The sequence below is a fragment of the Triticum dicoccoides genome, chromosome 7B, assembly GCF_002162155.2.
Source record: "Triticum dicoccoides isolate Atlit2015 ecotype Zavitan chromosome 7B, WEW_v2.0, whole genome shotgun sequence".
Lineage (NCBI taxonomy): Eukaryota > Viridiplantae > Streptophyta > Magnoliopsida > Poales > Poaceae > Triticum > Triticum dicoccoides.
Window position 1 is genome coordinate 388889487 of NC_041393.1, and position 19088 is coordinate 388908574.

The 19088-nt window shown below is 45.4% G+C and overlaps 1 protein-coding gene and 1 non-coding gene across 3 annotated transcripts; one reads left to right on the top strand and one right to left on the bottom strand.

Annotated features, from left to right (window-relative positions):
• Positions 1-4661: 4661 nt before the first annotated feature.
• On the top strand, positions 4662-10894 carry LOC119336461 (dihydrolipoyllysine-residue acetyltransferase component 1 of pyruvate dehydrogenase complex, mitochondrial-like). Of its 2 annotated transcripts, none has more exons than XR_005162512.1 (17): positions 4662-5067; positions 5132-5165; positions 5753-5802; positions 5892-5936; positions 6061-6134; positions 7021-7090; positions 7181-7579; positions 8514-8574; positions 8652-8696; positions 8778-8861; positions 9401-9477; positions 9561-9623; positions 9832-9902; positions 9998-10058; positions 10139-10171; positions 10275-10355; positions 10440-10894. XR_005162512.1 is itself a non-coding variant. In XM_037608501.1 (17 exons), exons 1-17 carry the CDS (start codon positions 4828-4830, stop codon positions 10496-10498), a joined length of 1575 nt encoding a protein of 524 aa, XP_037464398.1. In that variant the 5' UTR covers positions 4663-4827; the 3' UTR covers positions 10499-10894. The 2 variants fall into 2 exon arrangements, 1 of the variants encoding a protein (XP_037464398.1); XM_037608501.1 differs by having other exon boundaries at positions 4663-5067; positions 10139-10199.
• An 828-nt stretch (positions 10895-11722) lies between these two features.
• Positions 11723-11807, bottom strand: TRNAY-GUA. The gene is given in 2 exon segments: positions 11723-11758; positions 11771-11807. It is a non-coding gene; the product is annotated as a tRNA-Tyr (tRNA).
• Between the last annotated feature and the right edge of the window lie 7281 nt (positions 11808-19088).

A 19088-nucleotide genomic window follows, 5' to 3' on the forward strand; every position in this document is an offset into this window, starting at 1 on the left:
GTCCGGCGGGAGTGAAGTCCCTTCCGAAGGGGAAGTATCCGGCTCAGGGAATTCGGGGACCCGAACATACTTGGTCCTCGATATGGGGAGAGAAGTGTCAGTGGCCGGTTCCTCGATGATTGCCACAAAGTGGGTGATCGGCGGGTGATTAATTTCCCTCTGGTCGGGCTTGAGCCCGATCCGATCATAGTTCGTTGAGACCCCCAGGGCGGCGATGCGGTCTAGCAGTTCGTTTAAGGATGAAACATCTGCCGGATCCAATTTTTCAGAGTACTTGGGGCCAATACGAGGACGGTATTCGGCAGCCATGAGAGGAGCTGCGGGCTCGATGGCCGTGCGGGCCCTTATGGTAAAACCGCCAAATAGGAGGGTCTGCCCCGAAGCCAGGCACCCTTCGGAAGTGATATTTTCGTTGATGACTAGGCGAGCCATGGATCGCTTTTTGCAGACAGCACAATAGAGCTCTCAATGAAAGCACCAATGTCGATGTCAAAACCGACAGATCTCGGGTAGGGGGGCCCAAGCCGTGCGTCTAAGGACCAATGGTAACAGGAAGCCAGGGGACACAATGTTTACCCAGGTTTGGGCCCTCTTAATGGAGGTAAGACCCTACTCGTGCTTGATTATATTCGGCGAGTATGAAGATTACAAGAGTTGATCTACCTCGAGATCGTAATGGCTAACCCTAGATGTCTAGCCTATGAAGATTCTGATGATGATGAAAAGTTATCTTCCACAGACTAACCCCTCCAGCTTATATACACACCGGAGGGGGCCCAAGGTTTGTACAAGGTCGTTTTATCAGGGAAGGAAACCTCCAGACTCTATTCTTGCCGTCCACATATTGGGAAGTCCCATCCGGACACGGTAGACGATCTTCATCTTGATCCTGCACGACCCATGCAACCTGGCCCATACTCCTAGGCCAGACACCTGAGGACCCCTGAATCCAGGACTCCCTCAACGACATGCCTGATAAAGAGGTGGGTTTGGTCCCCGGCCAGTCTCGCAACATGCAGGAGTGCTTAGGGCGATCGGTCCATGACCCCTTCGTGCTTAGATTTAGATCAGCATGTTGACCTCTCTCGGAAGTCTAGGTTGGACTACGGCATGTCAATTATCCGAGGTTGGGCATTACCTAGAAAATTGTGTCCGAACAGAGGTAATCGAGCATATGTGTTGCACCCCTGCATGGAAGTAATCTATTTGAATAGCCATGTCCACGGTAAAAAGATGACTTGGAGTTGTATCCCAACCTCTTACACTAAAACCGGATACTTGTTAAAACACACCTAGATAATAGACAGATACCCCTGGTGATCACTTTCTCTCAGGCAGACGAGGAGAGGATCTCCGGGCAGGTTTATTGCTACATGTATGTGCAAGATGATACTATACACGCTCCTCTCTTCTACTGCTAAAAGATGCAGTCTTCGATACGATGAGCTTCTCCCCCCTTATTCTGGCATTCTGCAGTTTAGTCCACATATACTACCCATTTCCTTTGATATCGATGCACATCTAGTATACATCTGATGTAAGTCTAGCGAGTACTTTAGATGAGTATTCACCATTGCTTTGCTACTCTTTTCATTCGACCCGGTTGCTGCAACAACTGGTAGCACCACAGATGCGGGTTCCCCCGATGGTGCGTGCTACGTGAAGACCGACGACCAGGAGTAGTCCGGAGGTCCCAGGCAGGAGGCCTTGCCTTTCGATCTAGTGTCGTTGTTTTGCTTGTTCGTGTCAGTGCATGATATGATTAGTGCACGATTATAAACGGGACGTCACATTGCATCTGCTATATGTATTCACTACTTTATTGAGAAACCACTTACAACAAACCAACGTAGCTTAGAGTAACATCACATTATTTGGCATTTAACGCCAACAATGAATTGCATACAAGCTGATCTCCTATCCTGCAGACTTCTGAATTGCCAAGTTTGGCTTTGACACCCGTGGTCGAGGCCGGCTTTGACATCCCATGACCGACAATCCCCCCTCATGCCCGAGTCATGGCCGAGTTTGACTCTGACATCCATGTTTGAGTTTGACTCCCACATGACGAGCCTGCCTTCCATATATTGACACCGCCTTCCACAGGCTGGGTTCAACTTCCACAGGCCGAGCCTGATTTCCACCACATGAGCCTGACTTTACGGAGGCCGAGTATGACTTCCATAGCCCCGTCTGACTTCCCTAGCCCGATCCCACTTTTGTAGGCCGAGTCCGACTTGCAAACACCGAGTACGTCTTCCAAACGACACTTCCGACTTCCACCTCCCAAATTCGACTTCCATATGCCAAGTCCGACTTACCCAGGTCGGGGCGGATTTCCACGACCCAAGTTCGATTTCCATCGCCAGTTTGACTCCCATATGTCGAGTCTGACTTTCACATCTCGGGTTCGACTTTCACATGTCCAGTCCAACTTTCATAGCCCAGATCCTACTTCCACATACTAGATTTAGAGGAGGCCAAAATTGCCAATTTCGATTGGAGGTGCTATCAGGTAATTATTTTTTTCTTTCAATTGTGGCTCCTTTCTATCTACGTACAATTGTATGAAAATGATAGATTTAAATCAGCACGGTCTAAAGCCAAAAAAAATGTGCCAAATTCTTGCCTCAGTTTTTGGTTGTGTTTGGATTCTCTGTTATTTGGCGCAACAGGTCATCTAGTTTATCAGAGGTTCCCCAGGTCGCCCTATGGAGCAGCAGCCCGATTAAGAGCTAAACAGGGCTCACCGGTTACGTGTTGATAACAGCGAGCAAGTGCATTCGAAACATTGATACGTGCAATTGGACGGTTGAAGATGTCAAATTGTGAGGGGCTCTCGGGCTACTGGGTTTTACTTTTTTTTCGAGGGTACGCAAACTGCGTACCTTAGCTTTATAGAAAAAGAGAAATGAGACATACAATAACGTCAGCCACTCCACACCCGGTTCGAACAAGGACAACCAAACATGACAACACGACAACACAACTACGACACAAAAAGCCTACCCTACATCAAACCCCTAGCCGCGTCTCGTCCGACGCTGAAGACCTCCGAAGAACAGCAACTCCAGCTTCCTTGGATAAGCCAGCGACGACCGTACATGGCGCCGAAGGAGAAAGATCCGGGCAACGGTGAACGCCGGAGGAGCGCATCATGGGACCTCGAGTCTCCCAGCACAATGCTCCCAACAAAGTAACAACCTCAAGGACGTTGCCATCATGCCGATCCTACGAATCAAGGCTTTCGCCCCGGAGACAGCAGCCGATACAAGGTCGCGAGGAAGATTGCGTTGCACTCGGCGAAGCCTCCAGGAAGGTGAATGACACCCGTGGGCGCCATCAACGCCGGTCCGGCCGCAACCGAACAAGATTTTCATCCGTAGCATCGCACATCTCCACGTCTCCAAGATCCTGGCCAGTCCCAAACAGATGCCTCACACCGCCGTCGCCGCAGCAATTTGCCATCGAAGCCCCCCTCACTGCTGAGGGAACACGCCTAAAGCCATCACCTTCAACCTCGACAAGGAACCGCAGCAACCACCAAGCGGTGCACAGCCAGATCCGCCATGGTGGCCTTCACCCGCGCCAGGGGATTGCCACCAAAATGGATCCGACTCGCACCTCCGACCACACTCCGGCACCCACACCGCCGAGCCATCGTCGCACGCCTCACACGGCAGCAGCCGAACTCCCGCTGCCCGCCAAGACCCTTCCTGGCCAGGCCTCGCAGCGCCGCTGCCGCCATGGCTGCGCTCGCACCGCCGCCATAGCCAGTGTCGGTGTACCCCCAGCACCCTCCATCCTGCTATGCCCCACGTAAGGCTTCGGGGACAACCGCCGCACTCCCTGCCGTGAGCACCCCTAGGAAGCACACCAGATCCGGGCCGAGATCCCCGGACCCGCGCCCCGGGCGCCGCCAGCCTGCGCCACTGACCACTGCCTGCCCTTGCCAAGTCTTCTGCTCTCCACCACGCCTCCCCCGCCGTGCAGCGCACCGCACCACGCCACAGCCACACCCCACCAGCCGTCTGCACCACCGCGGTGCCCAATGGCCGTGTAGGCACAGCGCCACCAGGCCTGCCGGCAGCAGCAACCAAAGCCATGCCGGCCAAATCCAGATCCAGATCGGATCGGACTGGGACGGGACCAAGCCCAGGTCGCCGCAGCCACAGGCAACCTCACCGGACGAGGCACAGACCACCACCACGGCCACCACGACGAGCCTCCGTCGAACCTACGCAGCACCTCGCCGCCAAGGGAACTCGCCGGAAACCCCGCGCCATGGCCAGAGAGGAGGGAGTCGCGCCGGGAGAATCCCCGCCGCCACCGGCACTGCCCGGGCTTTGCCCGGCAGCGGCCCTCGGCGGCGGCGAGGAGGGGGGGAAGGATGGGGGAGGCCGGCGGCGGCGCAGTAGGTTTCCCCGGTGTCGCCTCGAGGGAGGGACGCGGGGGTCGGGGGATGCGATCAAAAAAATATGCAGGTGCGCTACTGGGTTTTACTACTCCTCAGCAAAACATTCTTCAGAATGCTCGTTCAAAAAAGTCAATCTATTTTTTCTGAGAATCTTGTAACTTCAAAAGTTATATAAAGTGATCTAAAGAATAATCAGAGGTAAAGTGGCTCTTTGCTCGGCCCGGCCCGGCCCTGAATAGCCCTCCCTCGATCAAGTTGTACCGGCCAGACCTCCTTCCTCTCCAAGAGTCAATCTCGACGGGGTACCATCGATTTCCTAAATCCGGCGCCGCCGAAAGTGCCTCTCCGCCCTACCTCGCCGCGTCGTCTCCTCTCCGCCCTACCTGACCGGTGTTCAGGCCGCCGCCGTCATGCTCCTCCGGACGCGCCGCTGCCTCCCTGCCGCTCTTTCCCGCGCAGCCGTCCACCCACGCGTCTCCCCTGCGCTGCCCTCCCCTGGAGCCCCGCGACAACATGGCCCCGTGGCCGTGGCGAACCAGGGAAGCGCACTCGAGCCCCGATCTGGACCGATCGATTCGGTTCGGAGCTCCACGATGTCCCGAGCGAATCCGGCAACGCTGTTCCCAGCATCCACTGGGGGACATTACAGGGTTAGTCAAAAGTTTAATCCATTTTCTCGCGTAATTGTGTACTCATGTGGTATTTTCACTGCAGGTTGGTATGCAGGCCCGATGGTTCTCGTCGGCAGGTAGAGTGTTCTAACTTTAACATGGTCTCAGGGGAATGCATGTTTTTTTTCTTCAGAGAAACATATGCAGTTATGCACGTGCGCTTTCGGTGGAGATGTTTTTTTTTTTAGTATTATATGCACTAGAATTAGTTTCTGCATCCATTTTTATTGCATATAAACAAGCCATCCAAATGTTTAATAGCTTATGGATCCTGTGCAATTCGTCTCTGCCTGAATTTGCTTCAACTGAACTCTGAAATGCAAATGCCTGATTGTGAACTTGAACCTCATGGAAATGCCAGTTTTTTTCCGATTTAGACTATTAGTGCTTCCTGATCGTTGTTCAATATAATCGGTAAACAACGACATAAGTTCACGCGCAGCCAAGGGAAGTTAGTAGCCTGAGGACTCTTAATCCTACGTAGTATCTCGATGATAATTACTATTGAATTCCGAGCACATCCTTTTGTTACACTATGTGCTTGTGCCATCACATCCTCTCTCTTTATTACATTTGCAACTTAATTTTCAAGTGAATATGTACTTGAACATTTATAGCGAATAATGTCCATTATATCATTATTTTGCTCTTATAACTTCGTCAGGGCTTCCGCCACACATGGTGATTGGGATGCCAGCGCTGTCCCCTACAATGGTAAGAGCTTAAAAATGGTCATACTAATACCTGATGATTGCGTTTTCCCCATTTATGCATATTTGACTATCTAACATAATTTTCATTAGAATCAAGGTAACATCACAAAATGGAGAAAACAGGAAGGCGATAAGGTGAGGCTTTTGTTATAGGAATCTTCCATGATATGCCTTGAATATCCTAGTATAGGGTTCTTTACATTTCTCTCTCTTAGCAACTCTACGTATAGTACCTTCTAAAGTTATATGTTGTTTGCAGATAGAGGTTGGTGATGTGATCTGTGAGATAGAAACTGACAAAGCCACGCTTGAATTTGAAACTCTTGAAGAGGGGTAATGTCCTCCTCTTATTCCACTTTCCATTGCATTTGAAGAGAGATTGTTGACTCTTCTCATGTCATTCTTTTCTAATTACACAAATAATAGTGTATATCAAGTGTTTCCTTAAAGGAAATGATTTTCAGCAAAGTTTACATAGTTCACCGTAATATGGTTTTTACACTTTGAACAAGTTACATAGGTTTCATTAGAATTCCCATGCAGTGATAGAACTTGTCAGAATGCTCTTGGGACAGGTTGCCATCCAATTTATTTATTTTTTGACTAGCAACCATCCAAATTTATGGCTCCCACATTCTTTCTAGCTGCAAGTAATCTGAATATTTTGCCAGGTCTTGTTACATTTCTGCCCAGTCTTTTTTAGAAAAATATGGTTTGCTGGCTGACTTATCCAAACTACATTGACAACCCTTTCTCTCCCAATTTCTTTTGCTAGTTGACATTAAATTCCTAGTTGATACAGGTGTAATTAAGTTCTGTATGAAATGTGCATAGAAAGGTTTCAGTAATCCCTGTGAAACTGATTAATCTTTTAACCAATTTCATCACTATCGGGATGGACATTATGTGGCAACTATGTGTACGCTATCCGTTGACCTTAGTTGTTACATTGTACTCCCTCTGTAAAGAAATATAAGAGCGTTTAGATCACTTATATTTCTTTACAGAGAGAGTCCAATTTTTTTTTTTAAAATCCTCTGTTATTGTACCATATTGCTCTGTTGTACTGAACTGTTATACAGTGTTGTGTTTTTGCTCTAAACTTCTTTCTCTAGGTATAACTTGTGCTTGCCCGCCTTTTATGTTTATTCTTCTGTCCCATGCATATCTTTGTAATCTGTGTACATCTTCATTTTGGTTCACCACTTTAATTCTGCAGGTATCTGGCCAAGATTTTAGTACCTGAAGGTTCAAAGGATGTTCAGGTTGGACAACCCATTTATGTCACGGTATAGCTCCATGCTTAGTTGATATTTCGTTTTATTTCATTGGCCACTGAATTTTGAAGTCAGCAGTACTTTTGCCATGTCCATTTGAAGGTTGAAGAATCCGATGATATTGAAAAGATACCTGCTGATACCTCCTTTGGAGGTGACCATAAGGAGGATGAGTCAAGTGGAAGTGCAGCACAAACTGTCGAAGTTGATGCAGCTGAACAAAGCCCAGTAATGAGCCGCATCAGCCCTGCAGCTAAGATGCTGATCAAAGAACATGGTCTCAATGCCTCTTTACTGAAGGCATCAGGTCCCCGTGGCACCCTTCTGAAAGGTGATGTTTTGGCTGCGTTGAAGTCAGGCACTGCTTTAAGTTCAGCCAAAGAAAAGACAGCTCCAGCTGCACCTTCACCCCAACCAGCTCGTGATTCCCAAGTTCAGTCTCAGACAACTTCACCAAAGGGCGACACATTTGAAGATATAACCAATACTCAGATATGCAAGGTACTGTGTCTGGCTACCTATTTTATTTTATTGCATCAGCAAACACTTTTATGGAAGACTTAATTCAGATTTGTATTCGGTACACATCACAACCTGTAAAAGAAGGATCACCATTCTATCTGAAAATTAACTTTATTTCAAAATAAAATTTAAATTGTAATGCCAAAATTTGACAGGCCTTTTTGATTTTTGTATCTCGTTGGGAGCAACCACATATTGGTTAACAACGAAGTTGGCTTCTCAACTCCCACATCTAGGCCCTGTTTGTTGATAGTCTTTGCTTCCTCTCAAGAAGCCTGCAAGCTGATGCAAAGTGTTTCAGCTTCTCTTTAAATTAAAAACATCCCTATGAAGGTATTGAAGCAACATAATCTTTAACTCTTTTTTTTGGGGGGGCATGAGCTTCTAGTGCTGTTAATCTGAAGAGTAAAAATGAAGGTACCTCTTAGTTGGAATTGGTGCCGCCCCTTCTCCACAATGAAGATATTGTGATTCCACTCTGAAAAGTGAAAATGAAGGTACCTTTTAGTTGGAATTGGTGCCTGCAACTTCCCTGAGGCATTTTTCCTGACAACCAAAATAGCTTTCATCTGAGGGCAGTGACACAAAACAATGGGGTGCGAAGAGAAGGAAGTTTTTATGCTGGGATGGAAATTAGAGGTGTAAATAAGTGCCAATACAAATGATCCTTCTCTTTAATTGCTATCTTGCTATTGATAACATTACTCCCTCTGGTCCATATTAATTGTCGCTGGTTTAGTTAAACTAGTTGTACCAAACCAGCGACAATTAAATGTATCGGAGGGAATACATCTTTTTCCAAATAAAAAACCAATATGCCTTTCTTGCAGATTAAATTGGTCAAGTTTTTTCTTACAATGTCAAAATACATGCATTGTTATATTTTCAAAAGTGACAAACGTTATTTATGTAGGTGATTGCAAAAAGGTTGCTGGAATCCAAACAGACTACTCCACATTTGTACCTATCCAAAGGTTTGTATTCATTCTATGTACCTTCTGTAATCTTAATGGCTTTGTTGACATGATTGTATGTGTGATATCGTTGCCAGATGTTATACTGGATCCCTTACTCGCATTCAGGAATGAACTCAAAGGTGTGTATTCATCTTTTTCGATGTTTCATTAATTTGGTAACCAGAGTAACCCCTTTTCCCTTGTGCATTCTAATATTGCAGAGCAACACGGTGTTAAAGTTTCATTAAATGATATTGTCATAAAAGCTGTGGCACTTGCCTTAAGGAACGTCCCTGAAGCAAATGGTAATGCTGCAATTCTTTTCTAAGATGTGCTGCAACATTTTTTGCCAATATATAAAATTAAGTTATTCTTAAATTTATGAAAGACAACCGGATTTTGTTGTAAATCAGATATATCAGGTGCAAACCTTCTTGGCGTAGACATTTCGTTACTCAAAAAACAGTGTCAGTGTGGTGTCCCTAGGGACTGGACAACCGGATTTTGTTGTAAATCAGATATATCAGGTGCAAACCTTCTTGGCGTAGACATTTCGTTACTCAAAAAACAGTGTCAGTGTGGTGTCCCTAGGGACTGGTAGAATCCTATGATAAAACTCCTTGAACACAAACACGATTCATTTCCATATTGATCAGAAGGTACATGAAAAAAAATCATTTTAACTTAGGTTAGTTTCAACAATGATATTGCATCCGAGTTTGTGTTTCTTGAAGTTCGTGCTTCGACTGATTATTTAAATGTTCAGTCACATATTCTGGGTATGTCTAGTACTTTGTTAGCCTCTATTATGTACTAAATCTCATGTTTTATCATTAATTGCCAGCTTACTGGGACAATTCGAAGGAAGAAGCCCAGAAGTGTGATTCAGTGGATATATCTATTGCTGTTGCTACAGAGAAGGTATGACAGCATTGTAAACAAAAGTTTTTGTTATCATATGTTGGACACTTGGACTTCTTTAATGACAGTCTTTGTTGTTCTAGGGCCTGATGACTCCTATAATAAGAAACGCGGATCAAAAGACTATATCAGCAATATCTTCAGAGGTATGACAAGCTTCTGAAGTTTAAGTAGAATTCTTCAGCAGCATGTTTTTGTGTCCAAAGTTGTTTGCATGCAGTTCTTATTGTGAACCAGAATCAAGCTTGCATATGGGAGCACGGAAAATACAAAATTCTTACATAATTATAGACTAATTTCAGTGTTCCAGTGGATACGGAAGATTTATGGTTTCCCCCTTATTAACTATTGTAGGTCAAACAGCTAGCCGAAAAGGCACGTGCTGGGAAGCTTGCTCCTAATGAGTTCCAGGGGGGTACTTTCAGGCAAGTGACCTGTGCATGTTTGACACTGCAAGTTAATGCTGTCGAACTGTATGATATTCCACATTTGACATCTTTACCTCTGCATTGTTATGCAGTATCTCAAATCTAGGAATGTATCCGGTGGACCACTTCTGTGCTATCATTAATCCTCCGCAGGTTCCTCCTCGTCCCTTGTCCTGTCATAAGGAGGTCCTTTGAGTTTGTACCGATAATCGTGTTTCATATCTTTCTGCCAGGCTGGCATTCTCGCTGTTGGTCGGGGTAACAAGGTTGTGGAGCCTGTGATGGACAATGGCGGTATATTTTCTTGAATATGTGATGCCCTGCTCAAAATAGTTGCATTCATATTTAAACTCATGTTGCTTTGTCCAGGAACAGAGAAGGCTGCTGTAGTAACAAAAATGATGCTGACACTGTCTGCTGATCATCGTATATTTGATGGGCAAGTAGGAGGTATTTATCGTCTTAGCCCTGTAATTTCACCTGTGTGCTCTCGTGTCATTTACATTCTTCCTTGTATGTCACATTGTGGAACAGGCAAGTTTTTCACGGAGCTGGCATTGAACTTCAGTGACATCAGGAGGCTGCTTTTGTAAATGAAAGGTGCTGTGTTATCGTGTTTCAAAGAATTCTTTCAAGAAGGTGGCCCAAGAAAAGACACTAGGTGCAAATTTAGTTTCAGTTGCTTGATCACCAGCGCATAAGAAGTAACCAGTTTTGTAAATTAATAAGAGAGTTGGCAACTCCACGGCGTTTTTTCCTCCTTAATTTGGGAGGTGAGCCCTGAGAAGTTACGGCCATTTCATGTTTGATGTGGTTACACAAACATCAACTCTTGAGGCTGAGGTTTGTTGCCACGTTTCCTGAGGATTTCTGGCAACATAAGAAGTTTTTGCCCATGACTTCGATACATGGCTTGATGACAGTAATAAGTAATGATTCTTTCTACAATATTGATATACATACTTCTGAGCATCTCAGATTGTTTGTCAGTTACCCCAGTTGTGCTTATGTCATACTCCCTCTCGCGATAAAATTGGATGTATCTAGCACTAAAATACGTCTAGATACATCCATTTCCTTGACAAGTATTTCAGGATGGAGGGAGTATCTCACATACTTCCTCCGTCCCAAAATAAGTGTCTTGAGCTTAGTACAAATTTGTACTAAAGTTAGTACAAAGTTGAGACATTTATTTTGGGACGGAGGGAGTATATCCTAAGATGCAACATACTGTGGAAATAGATGTTCGGTTTACATCTGCATTGATTTCATGTTGATCTCCAAGGGCAGGCCGAATGTCCATGGCAAAGAATGAAATGCGTGTTTTCTTTACAATGTGCTCCCTCTGTCCGAAAAGACTTGTCTCTCAAATGGATGTATCTAGCACCAAGTGGGACAAGCTTTTTCGGACAGAGGAAGTAAAATTTATGAAAAAGGGAGTTCATATATCTTCAGAGTTTTCATATATATATATATGAAATTCATGGAAGAAACGGCACGGGGGATGATTTTATCTTCGCAAAATTTAGCCTCCAACGTCTGAAATTCGTGGAAGAAACGGCAAGGGGGGTGATTTTACCCATTATAGCAGAACTGATCGGGTCCGCACATCTCTCTGGCTCCAGTTTTGTTTGCGGTTTGGTGATTTTTGGAAACATATTTCAAAAGTACAGTAATCTCTCCGTTTTAAAATAAGTGTCTCAGCTAGTACTAAAGTTGAGACACTTATTTTTTGGCAAAAAGGATAATAAATAGAAAGAACGAAAAAAAGAGAGGAAGAAGCGATATGAGTGAGAACAAATAATTAAAAAAATATTTCCGACCTGCCGGATTCGAACCAGCGACCTAAGGATTGATCTGCAATACTACAGTCCTCCGCTCTACCAACTGAGCTAAGGTCGGTTTGTGCTTTTGAATTAATGAAATTGTATAATTCACCTGTAAGGGCACAGCAAGCCAATGAGTACAGCTTCAGAAAACTTCTCAAGTCATCCTTAGCATGCATGCTGTCGTTAAGATGCAATATATTTTCTCCTAAAAATCGATGCAATCTATTTTGCCAAGGTGAGGGTAAAACACATAGCGGGTAGCCATAGTTATAATCAAGTTGTTATTGGTGTCCGTGTCACTCCCAGGGGTGCGGCATCACCATCCCCGACCTCCTCTCCGCTCATCACTCTCCTTGCCACCACCGGAAGAAACCGCCCACTCCACGAATGATGGAGGCAGGGCTTCTCTCCTCGCGAGATGTTGGCGCCATGTCCTTGGACGCACATCTTGGCTTCAGGGTTGGCTAGCCGAGGTGACTTAAGGAGGCGATGTTCGAGGTGGCAGTTATGGGTGGGGTCGGCTGTCGCACTAGATAGAGGGGCGATGGCGAGAGGCACTATTGCAGCTGCTATCTTCCTAGTCGTTCGAGGTTGGACGTCGACCGTGGCACATTGGCGACGGGTATGAGGCGTACGGCATTGGTGGAACGACGTGTGGCATATGGAGGTGGACGATGTGTGCTCATGCCCTAACGAGGCTCCCTACATGTCCTATTGCCTAGATGCCCGGCCTTGTGCACAATGGCGGTGGACATGAGGCATACAATAGTGGTTAGATGATGCGAGCATGGCACATGGTGACGGACACCAAGTGATGGGGCCTTTCTAGGCCTCCCAGGCAGCCCCGCGTACCTAGATCCTCATCTTTGTGTCTTGAATCATTGTTGGGTGAATTCAATGAAGAAGGGGCGGGGTTGCTGGCCGGCCCCATGTGGGCCCTTCGGCTTTATGTCTCCAGGTCAAAGACTTAGAGCTATTGGATGGTCCCTTCACCCTTGAGTGGGCTCTTGGTCACGTTGGTGACCTTTTTGATGTTATCTGGCGTGCCTGATTTGCTCCTCATATACGTGGGCATGTCCAGTTGCGTGGTCATGTCCATGTCAGGGTTGTGAGAGTGTATGACTGTCGAGTTGTGATGACTTGGCTTGCAAGTGATTTCATTATTGAAAGTGGAGTGGTAGTACATGGTGACTTAAGTTTGGTGATACTCTTTGAGTAGAGGGTCACGGGTGTTAGCGACACATGAAACGAGGTCCCCCGGGCCTGCCAGAGATGGGCCTAGCTTCATGCTCTAAAACTTAAATAAAGAGAGAAAACCATGCTCAGGGCCTCCTGAGCATCAAGACACTAGGAGCAACAATGAATCTATAGAGTAGGCCGGGATCCTCCCCGATCAACTACCCGCCCTTGAGAAACCAATTCTCACATGCGAATCTTTTGAGGGCACCACTAGTTAGCAAATGATCAAGCACATGCATGCCCGCTTCTCTTCGTGCTCTCTATCGGGGTTGAATCTGGCGGATCTCAGGTATGGGGCCCCGAGCAGCTGATCTTAGCTTAATGGTAACAGGACAAAGAGGGACACGATGTATTACCCAGGTTCAGGCCCCCTCGAAGAGGTAAAATCCTACGTCATGCTTTTGTTGCATTGAATGTGGATGGGGTACAAAGTAGAAGATGATCTACCTTGAGATCGTATGTGAATGAATCTATGATGAGCTCGGCTAGACAATGAGTCGCTAGTTGGTCCGATCCTTCATGGTAGTTGCAAAACAACAATGAACGGTGGCAACGACGGTCGGGTAAAAAATACTCCCTCCGTCTCAAAATTCTTGTTTTAGATTTTTCTACATATTGGTATATCTATTCACATTTTAGTGTTAGATACATCTGTATCTAGATAAATCTAAGACAAGAATTTTGAGACGAAAGAAGTAGATAGCAGACATAGAAGAAGAAAAGGCCTTGGGATCAAGGATATAGCATGAAACCAAAAGAGTCCCCCGACTTGGGACTTTTCTCTTGTAACTCTCGATAAGAAAATCAATCTCCCAAACTAATCTGCATACAAAACTGACTGACGCTGCCTTTTATATCCTAGTCACACCAGCCGTAAGGGCCTAAACTACTAACCAACTCGATGTCTCAAACTAACCGTGGTATCCCCAGCTCACCAGGGTTCAAATCCTGATGCTCACATTTATTTCTGGATTTATTTTAGGATTTCTGGCGATGCGCATTCAGTGGGAGGAGACGTTCCCGTCGACGACGAGGTACCTATGCAGACTTCGTAAATTTCAAGATAATATGCCGGCTCAGTCTTTCGGAGGTGCTCATAGGGGTAGGATGTGCGTGTATGCGTTCATAGGGGTGAGTGTATGCGCATGTATATGAGCGCTTGTGTTTGTACTGATGTTCAAAAAAAACTAACACGACGATCCTCTCCTTTTACATCTCGGAGAGAGAGAGAAAAAAAAAAGCTAACTAGCACAACTCATACGTGGACCTTTGTAGGAGTAGTATTCTTTAATTAGGAAGCTAATTAATCATCCGGCCGCGCTGATCACACAGGACTAATTTAAAACAAAAGAAAACTTATTTGCTTGCAGCGCGTGGAACTACTTCACCGGACATGAAATACTACCAATATTAATGCACTTTGAAGGGGTTCTGAAGTTTGGCTTCACCGTGTCCTTCTTCGGCTCTATCGGTGAAACCTCAAAGCAGAAAGAGCCAAGCCGTAGCACAGTCGGATGATTAGAATGTGAAGTCTCTGGAATACGTGCGTCAAAACAAATGGTTGTACTTGTCTTTTGTTCAACACTTGGAGTCGCCCCAAGTAAACCTGCGTCATTGGTGTGCGCATCATCATCTCCCTCTTGAATCGAAGCCGTCCTCGGCTTCGAAGTAACCTTTGCGATATTTTGTTGTAGAGAAGCATTCGCATCTACATTGGCATTGGCAAACATCGGTCTCAACACATTCCGTTTCCCATTATTCGAAAATGAATAAGTGTTAGACCTTCCATCATGTGTGGCTCCATGATCATATTGCCATGGTCTTCCTTACAATATATGGCACACATCCATTAGCAAAACATCACATATCACCATATCAATATAATCGCCAACAGAAAAATTCACACTAACCTTATGTGTGACCTTCAGCTTCCCTGTATGATACATCCACTCGACACGGTGTGGCTGAGGGTGCTTCCATGTAGGTAACCCCAAAGCTTCCACCAATTCCTTGCTGGCCGCGTTGGTCTAGCTTCCTCCATCTATAATAAACTTACAATTGGTGTTGTTGGTTTTGCATTGAGTTTGAAAAATATTCCAACACTGCCCCTTATCCTCAATGCGATCCTCTTGAACCGCTGCACCATCAAGACGAATATGATTCCACAGCTTCAATACTCGCAACCACTTTTTTAACATTTTCAGATTTTTCACTACAAGTGTCAGAAACTGCCTCTTCATCACTAGCGGATGCATAGTCATCTATTGTAAGCAAGACTCTTTTCTCGTTAGGACATTCACGCTTCATATGCCCCTTTCCTCCACACTTGAAACACTCTATGTCACTAGTACGTGTGGTGGACTGCACACTAGAATCAATCCTCAACAATCCTGATGTTGAAGCATCCTTTTGCACGGAACCATGAGGGTGATTTGATGATGTCGCCCTGGATCTAGGACCGACATCCTCACTCTTATGCCGCGAGCGCCGCCATGTGTTCAAAGTGGTACTGGGAACTGTGTTAACTTGGCGTCGCTTAATTTGTTGTTCCGCACGCACAACTTGGTGCACAATCTTGTATGTTGTAGTAGACCACCATCTCAACACGATCATGTACCTCGATATTTAGCCCGTTAAAGAAACGTGCCATGGTCTCCTCCGGATCCTTCGTTGTCCCTGTACGTATCATAAGCAATTCCATCTCCTCGTAATATTCATCAACACTAATATTACCTTGAGAGAGTCGCTGCAATTTGTTGTACATATCTCTTTTATAGTGCTCAGGAACAAAACGTCTCCTCATGAATTCTTTCATCCCTCGCCAAGTCGTCGGGCGATGTCTTGAACGACAAATTTGATTCCACCATATTAGCGTGTAACCGATGAACTCAATTCCAGCAAGTTGAACTTTCTTCTCCTCGCTATAATGATGGGCATCAAAAATTTGATCAACACGCATCTCCCACTCCAAACAGCCTTTTGGTTCGCACTTGCCGGAGAACGAAGGGATTGAAATTTTTATGCGCCCAATTCCATCATCCATAGGCACACGCACAGCTTGACCAACTCGTTCATGCACTCCGCCATGAACGGAAGTTTCACGACGAGGCTCATAGTGTCGTGGTCGTGGCGCGTACCCCACCTGGTCAACATCGTCATCAGGACCATCATCTCCAACATGAGGTTGTGCCGCCAAACGACGATCATGCACGCCGGCATGTCCGTCGCGAGCAGGTGGTGCATAATGCAGTGGAGCCGCTGGAGGAGTCTATGATGGGGTAAAATTCGTCGCGGGCATATCGATGATGTCTGCCAAACCATCAAACCGAGTGATCAGGACATCTATGCTTTTGCCGAGCGTATCATGACATTGTTTGATGTAGTTGCATGTGTGGTCAAAACCATCCCGAATATTTTGAGGAATATCATCCGCATACACTGGACGTACAACTTCCTCAGAATCAGCAGCAGCCTCGCCATTCTTGTTGGCCGAGATAGACATCTTGATCTATTCAGTACCGTGAAAAACCATAGCTCTAAATACCACTTGATGAGACTCGACTAGACGACGAGTCGCTAGTTGGTCCAATCCTTCATGGTAGTTGCAAAACAACACAATAGTAGAAAACGGCCCATTAATCGCGGTTCCAGAGGCCCTTTAGCCCCGGTTCTAGAACCGGGACAAAAGGGTCGGGACTAAAGCCCAAAACCTTTAGTCCCGGTTCGTAAGACGACGAGTCGCTAGTTGGTCCGATCCTTCATGGTAGTTGCAAAACAACACACTAGTAGAAAACGACCCATTAATCCTGGTTCCAGAGGCCCTTCAGCCCCGATTCTGGAACCGAGATAAAAGGGTCGGGACTAAAGCCCAAAACCTTTAGTCCCGGTTCGCTTATGAACCGGGACAGAAGGGGATCCACGTGGCTGCTGTGGGGCGCCCAGGCAGGAGACCCTTTAGTCCCGGTTGGTAACACCAACCGAGACCAAAAGGCTGCCATGCGTCAGCAGCTCGTAGGCGCTGGGTTTTTTGTTTTTTTTGAGGGGGGGGGTTAGGGGTTTTGGAGGGTTAATTTAGGGGTTTCATATTGTGTTAGCTAGCTAATAGAGAGAACTGTGCTCTCTTTCTCCGTGCTTGGTCGACACTAGCTACTATACATATAGATAGAACTCGACACGCTAGCTAGTAAGCAAATGATGGAACCATTAATTACACAAGATCGCCATGAACATATACAAAGAGAAAGTGACCTCTCTTTCTCCAAGAGATTGGTCGAACAACAAGTTTTCGTATATTGATCCGACACTACTACATATATACAATATAACACCTCTTATAATCCCTAACATGTATAATCAATTTCCACATGGTATTCTCCCTTCTCATTTATTATGATGTGGTCAAGAAAGAATCCTGTCAATTCCTCTTGAATTGCTCGAATGCGATCATGTGGTAGGAGTTTATCCCGCATCTGCCACATCTAATTTAAAGAAGGGGGTCAATACATATATATGAATGAAACTCAACACAAATGATGGTAATAAAATAAAATTGTGAATATTATTCTTTACGTACTTCATATTGTTTTGCAGAGTAGCCCCGCTGAGAGGCCGCGTTGTAGATGAACTTGCAAACGTAGTATCCACATAAATTATTCCTGCCTTCCTGCCACTAGACCTTTATAAGAAATAGAGTTCAATCAAACTGATAATCAAGCATGATAAATGGTATTGATGAAACTATAATAAATGGGAGATGCGCGGAACTAGCTAGTACTACTTACTTTCGAGTGTGTAAATCGCAGCTCCCTCGGCAGTCCTGAAACTATTCCGGTGAACTCTTTCCAAACCCTGTCAGACAAAGAAAATAATTACTTGATATCAGGAAATGAACAAAGTTGCCGATATGGTGCGATAATGATCGATTGAACTTACTTCTAGAGCATTGCAGTCATGTCTGCATAGTCCTGGGGATCTTTTCGTCTCGAGTCTAAGACAGTTACTACTCTCCGGTCAAGCTTAATCTCTAGCAGAATAAAGTGGAAGCTGCGCGCGCATGCATAACTCATCAATTACATTACTATAGTTAACCTCGAGTAAGCGAAACCGAATATGCACAAGATAGTAACACTCACTTGAAGTTGTAAGGAAAGAGTATTTCCCCTTTGTTTTGAATTCAAAGCAATGATTGTAGCAAGTTGTCCTCGGTATCTGTGTCTCTGTTTTTAACCGACCATTCATTTATGGTATTTGGGTTAATGAACCCAATGTCATAGATTTGTTCTTTTTTTGCATTCGACGATCTTCAATCTGCATAATAGTGAGGATAATTATATATAAATGCAATGAAAGAGCTGAGCTATAGAGACTTAATTACAGAAGTAATACTTACAGACAATAGCAAGTCATGAGTTGTTTGTCGAGGGCATCTTGATTGTATAACTGGAATAACTCCACATATTGAACATGCAACAGATCAATTCCAACGAGGTCATGCTCCTCTTTAATTCCCAGCATCAAAGTATCCTTCCCAGACTTGCTACAGGTATCCATGTACCATTCATGCAATCTTCGCATCATCGTTGTTAGAGGAGGATGATCAGGTTTGATGAGAGGCTTCCGGTACTTGTATCTGAAGATGTCCACCTCCATTATTTCAAACTCTACATCATCGCTCAGGTAATCAGCAGGATTAGTATCGGGCACTAGCCTCGGATGATTAGCGATGATATGGCTAGACACCCTAAGCGGGGGGGCACGATTGCTTTGCTTGTTTGCCGAGCTGGGGAATTGTTTTCCCACTTCTTTATTGTGCGAATATTGCATCACTGGAAGTACTTCCCGACCGCTGCGCTTCCTTATATGTCCTTTCAATAATGCACTCATAGTCAGATTTATGGCGGAGGTGGTGGTGGTCGCTTAGGTATCCAGAGTGCGCTTCACTTTCACCGGATCTACGTTTCCTTCGGAGGTGGGGGTTTCCGTGAAAAAAAGTCCCTCACTTCGGCATCATAGATGTCCGCGTTTTTCTTGTCGGTCCTCTCATATGGTAACTTTTCTGGAGCCTTGAGACATGGACCATATTTGAATTGCTTCCCGCCTCTGCTTGTACTGCTAG

Coding starts and splice junctions, on each gene's coding strand:
- LOC119336461 (XM_037608501.1), top strand. CDS start 4,828: ATGCTCCTCCGGACGCGCCGCTGCCTCCCTGCCGCTCTTTCCCGCGCA. Junction 7,580..8,513: donor CCAATACTCAGATATGCAAG/GTACTGTGTCTG, acceptor TTATTTATGTAG/GTGATTGCAAAAAGGTTGCT. Junction 8,862..9,400: donor GAACGTCCCTGAAGCAAATG/GTAATGCTGCAA, acceptor ATTAATTGCCAG/CTTACTGGGACAATTCGAAG.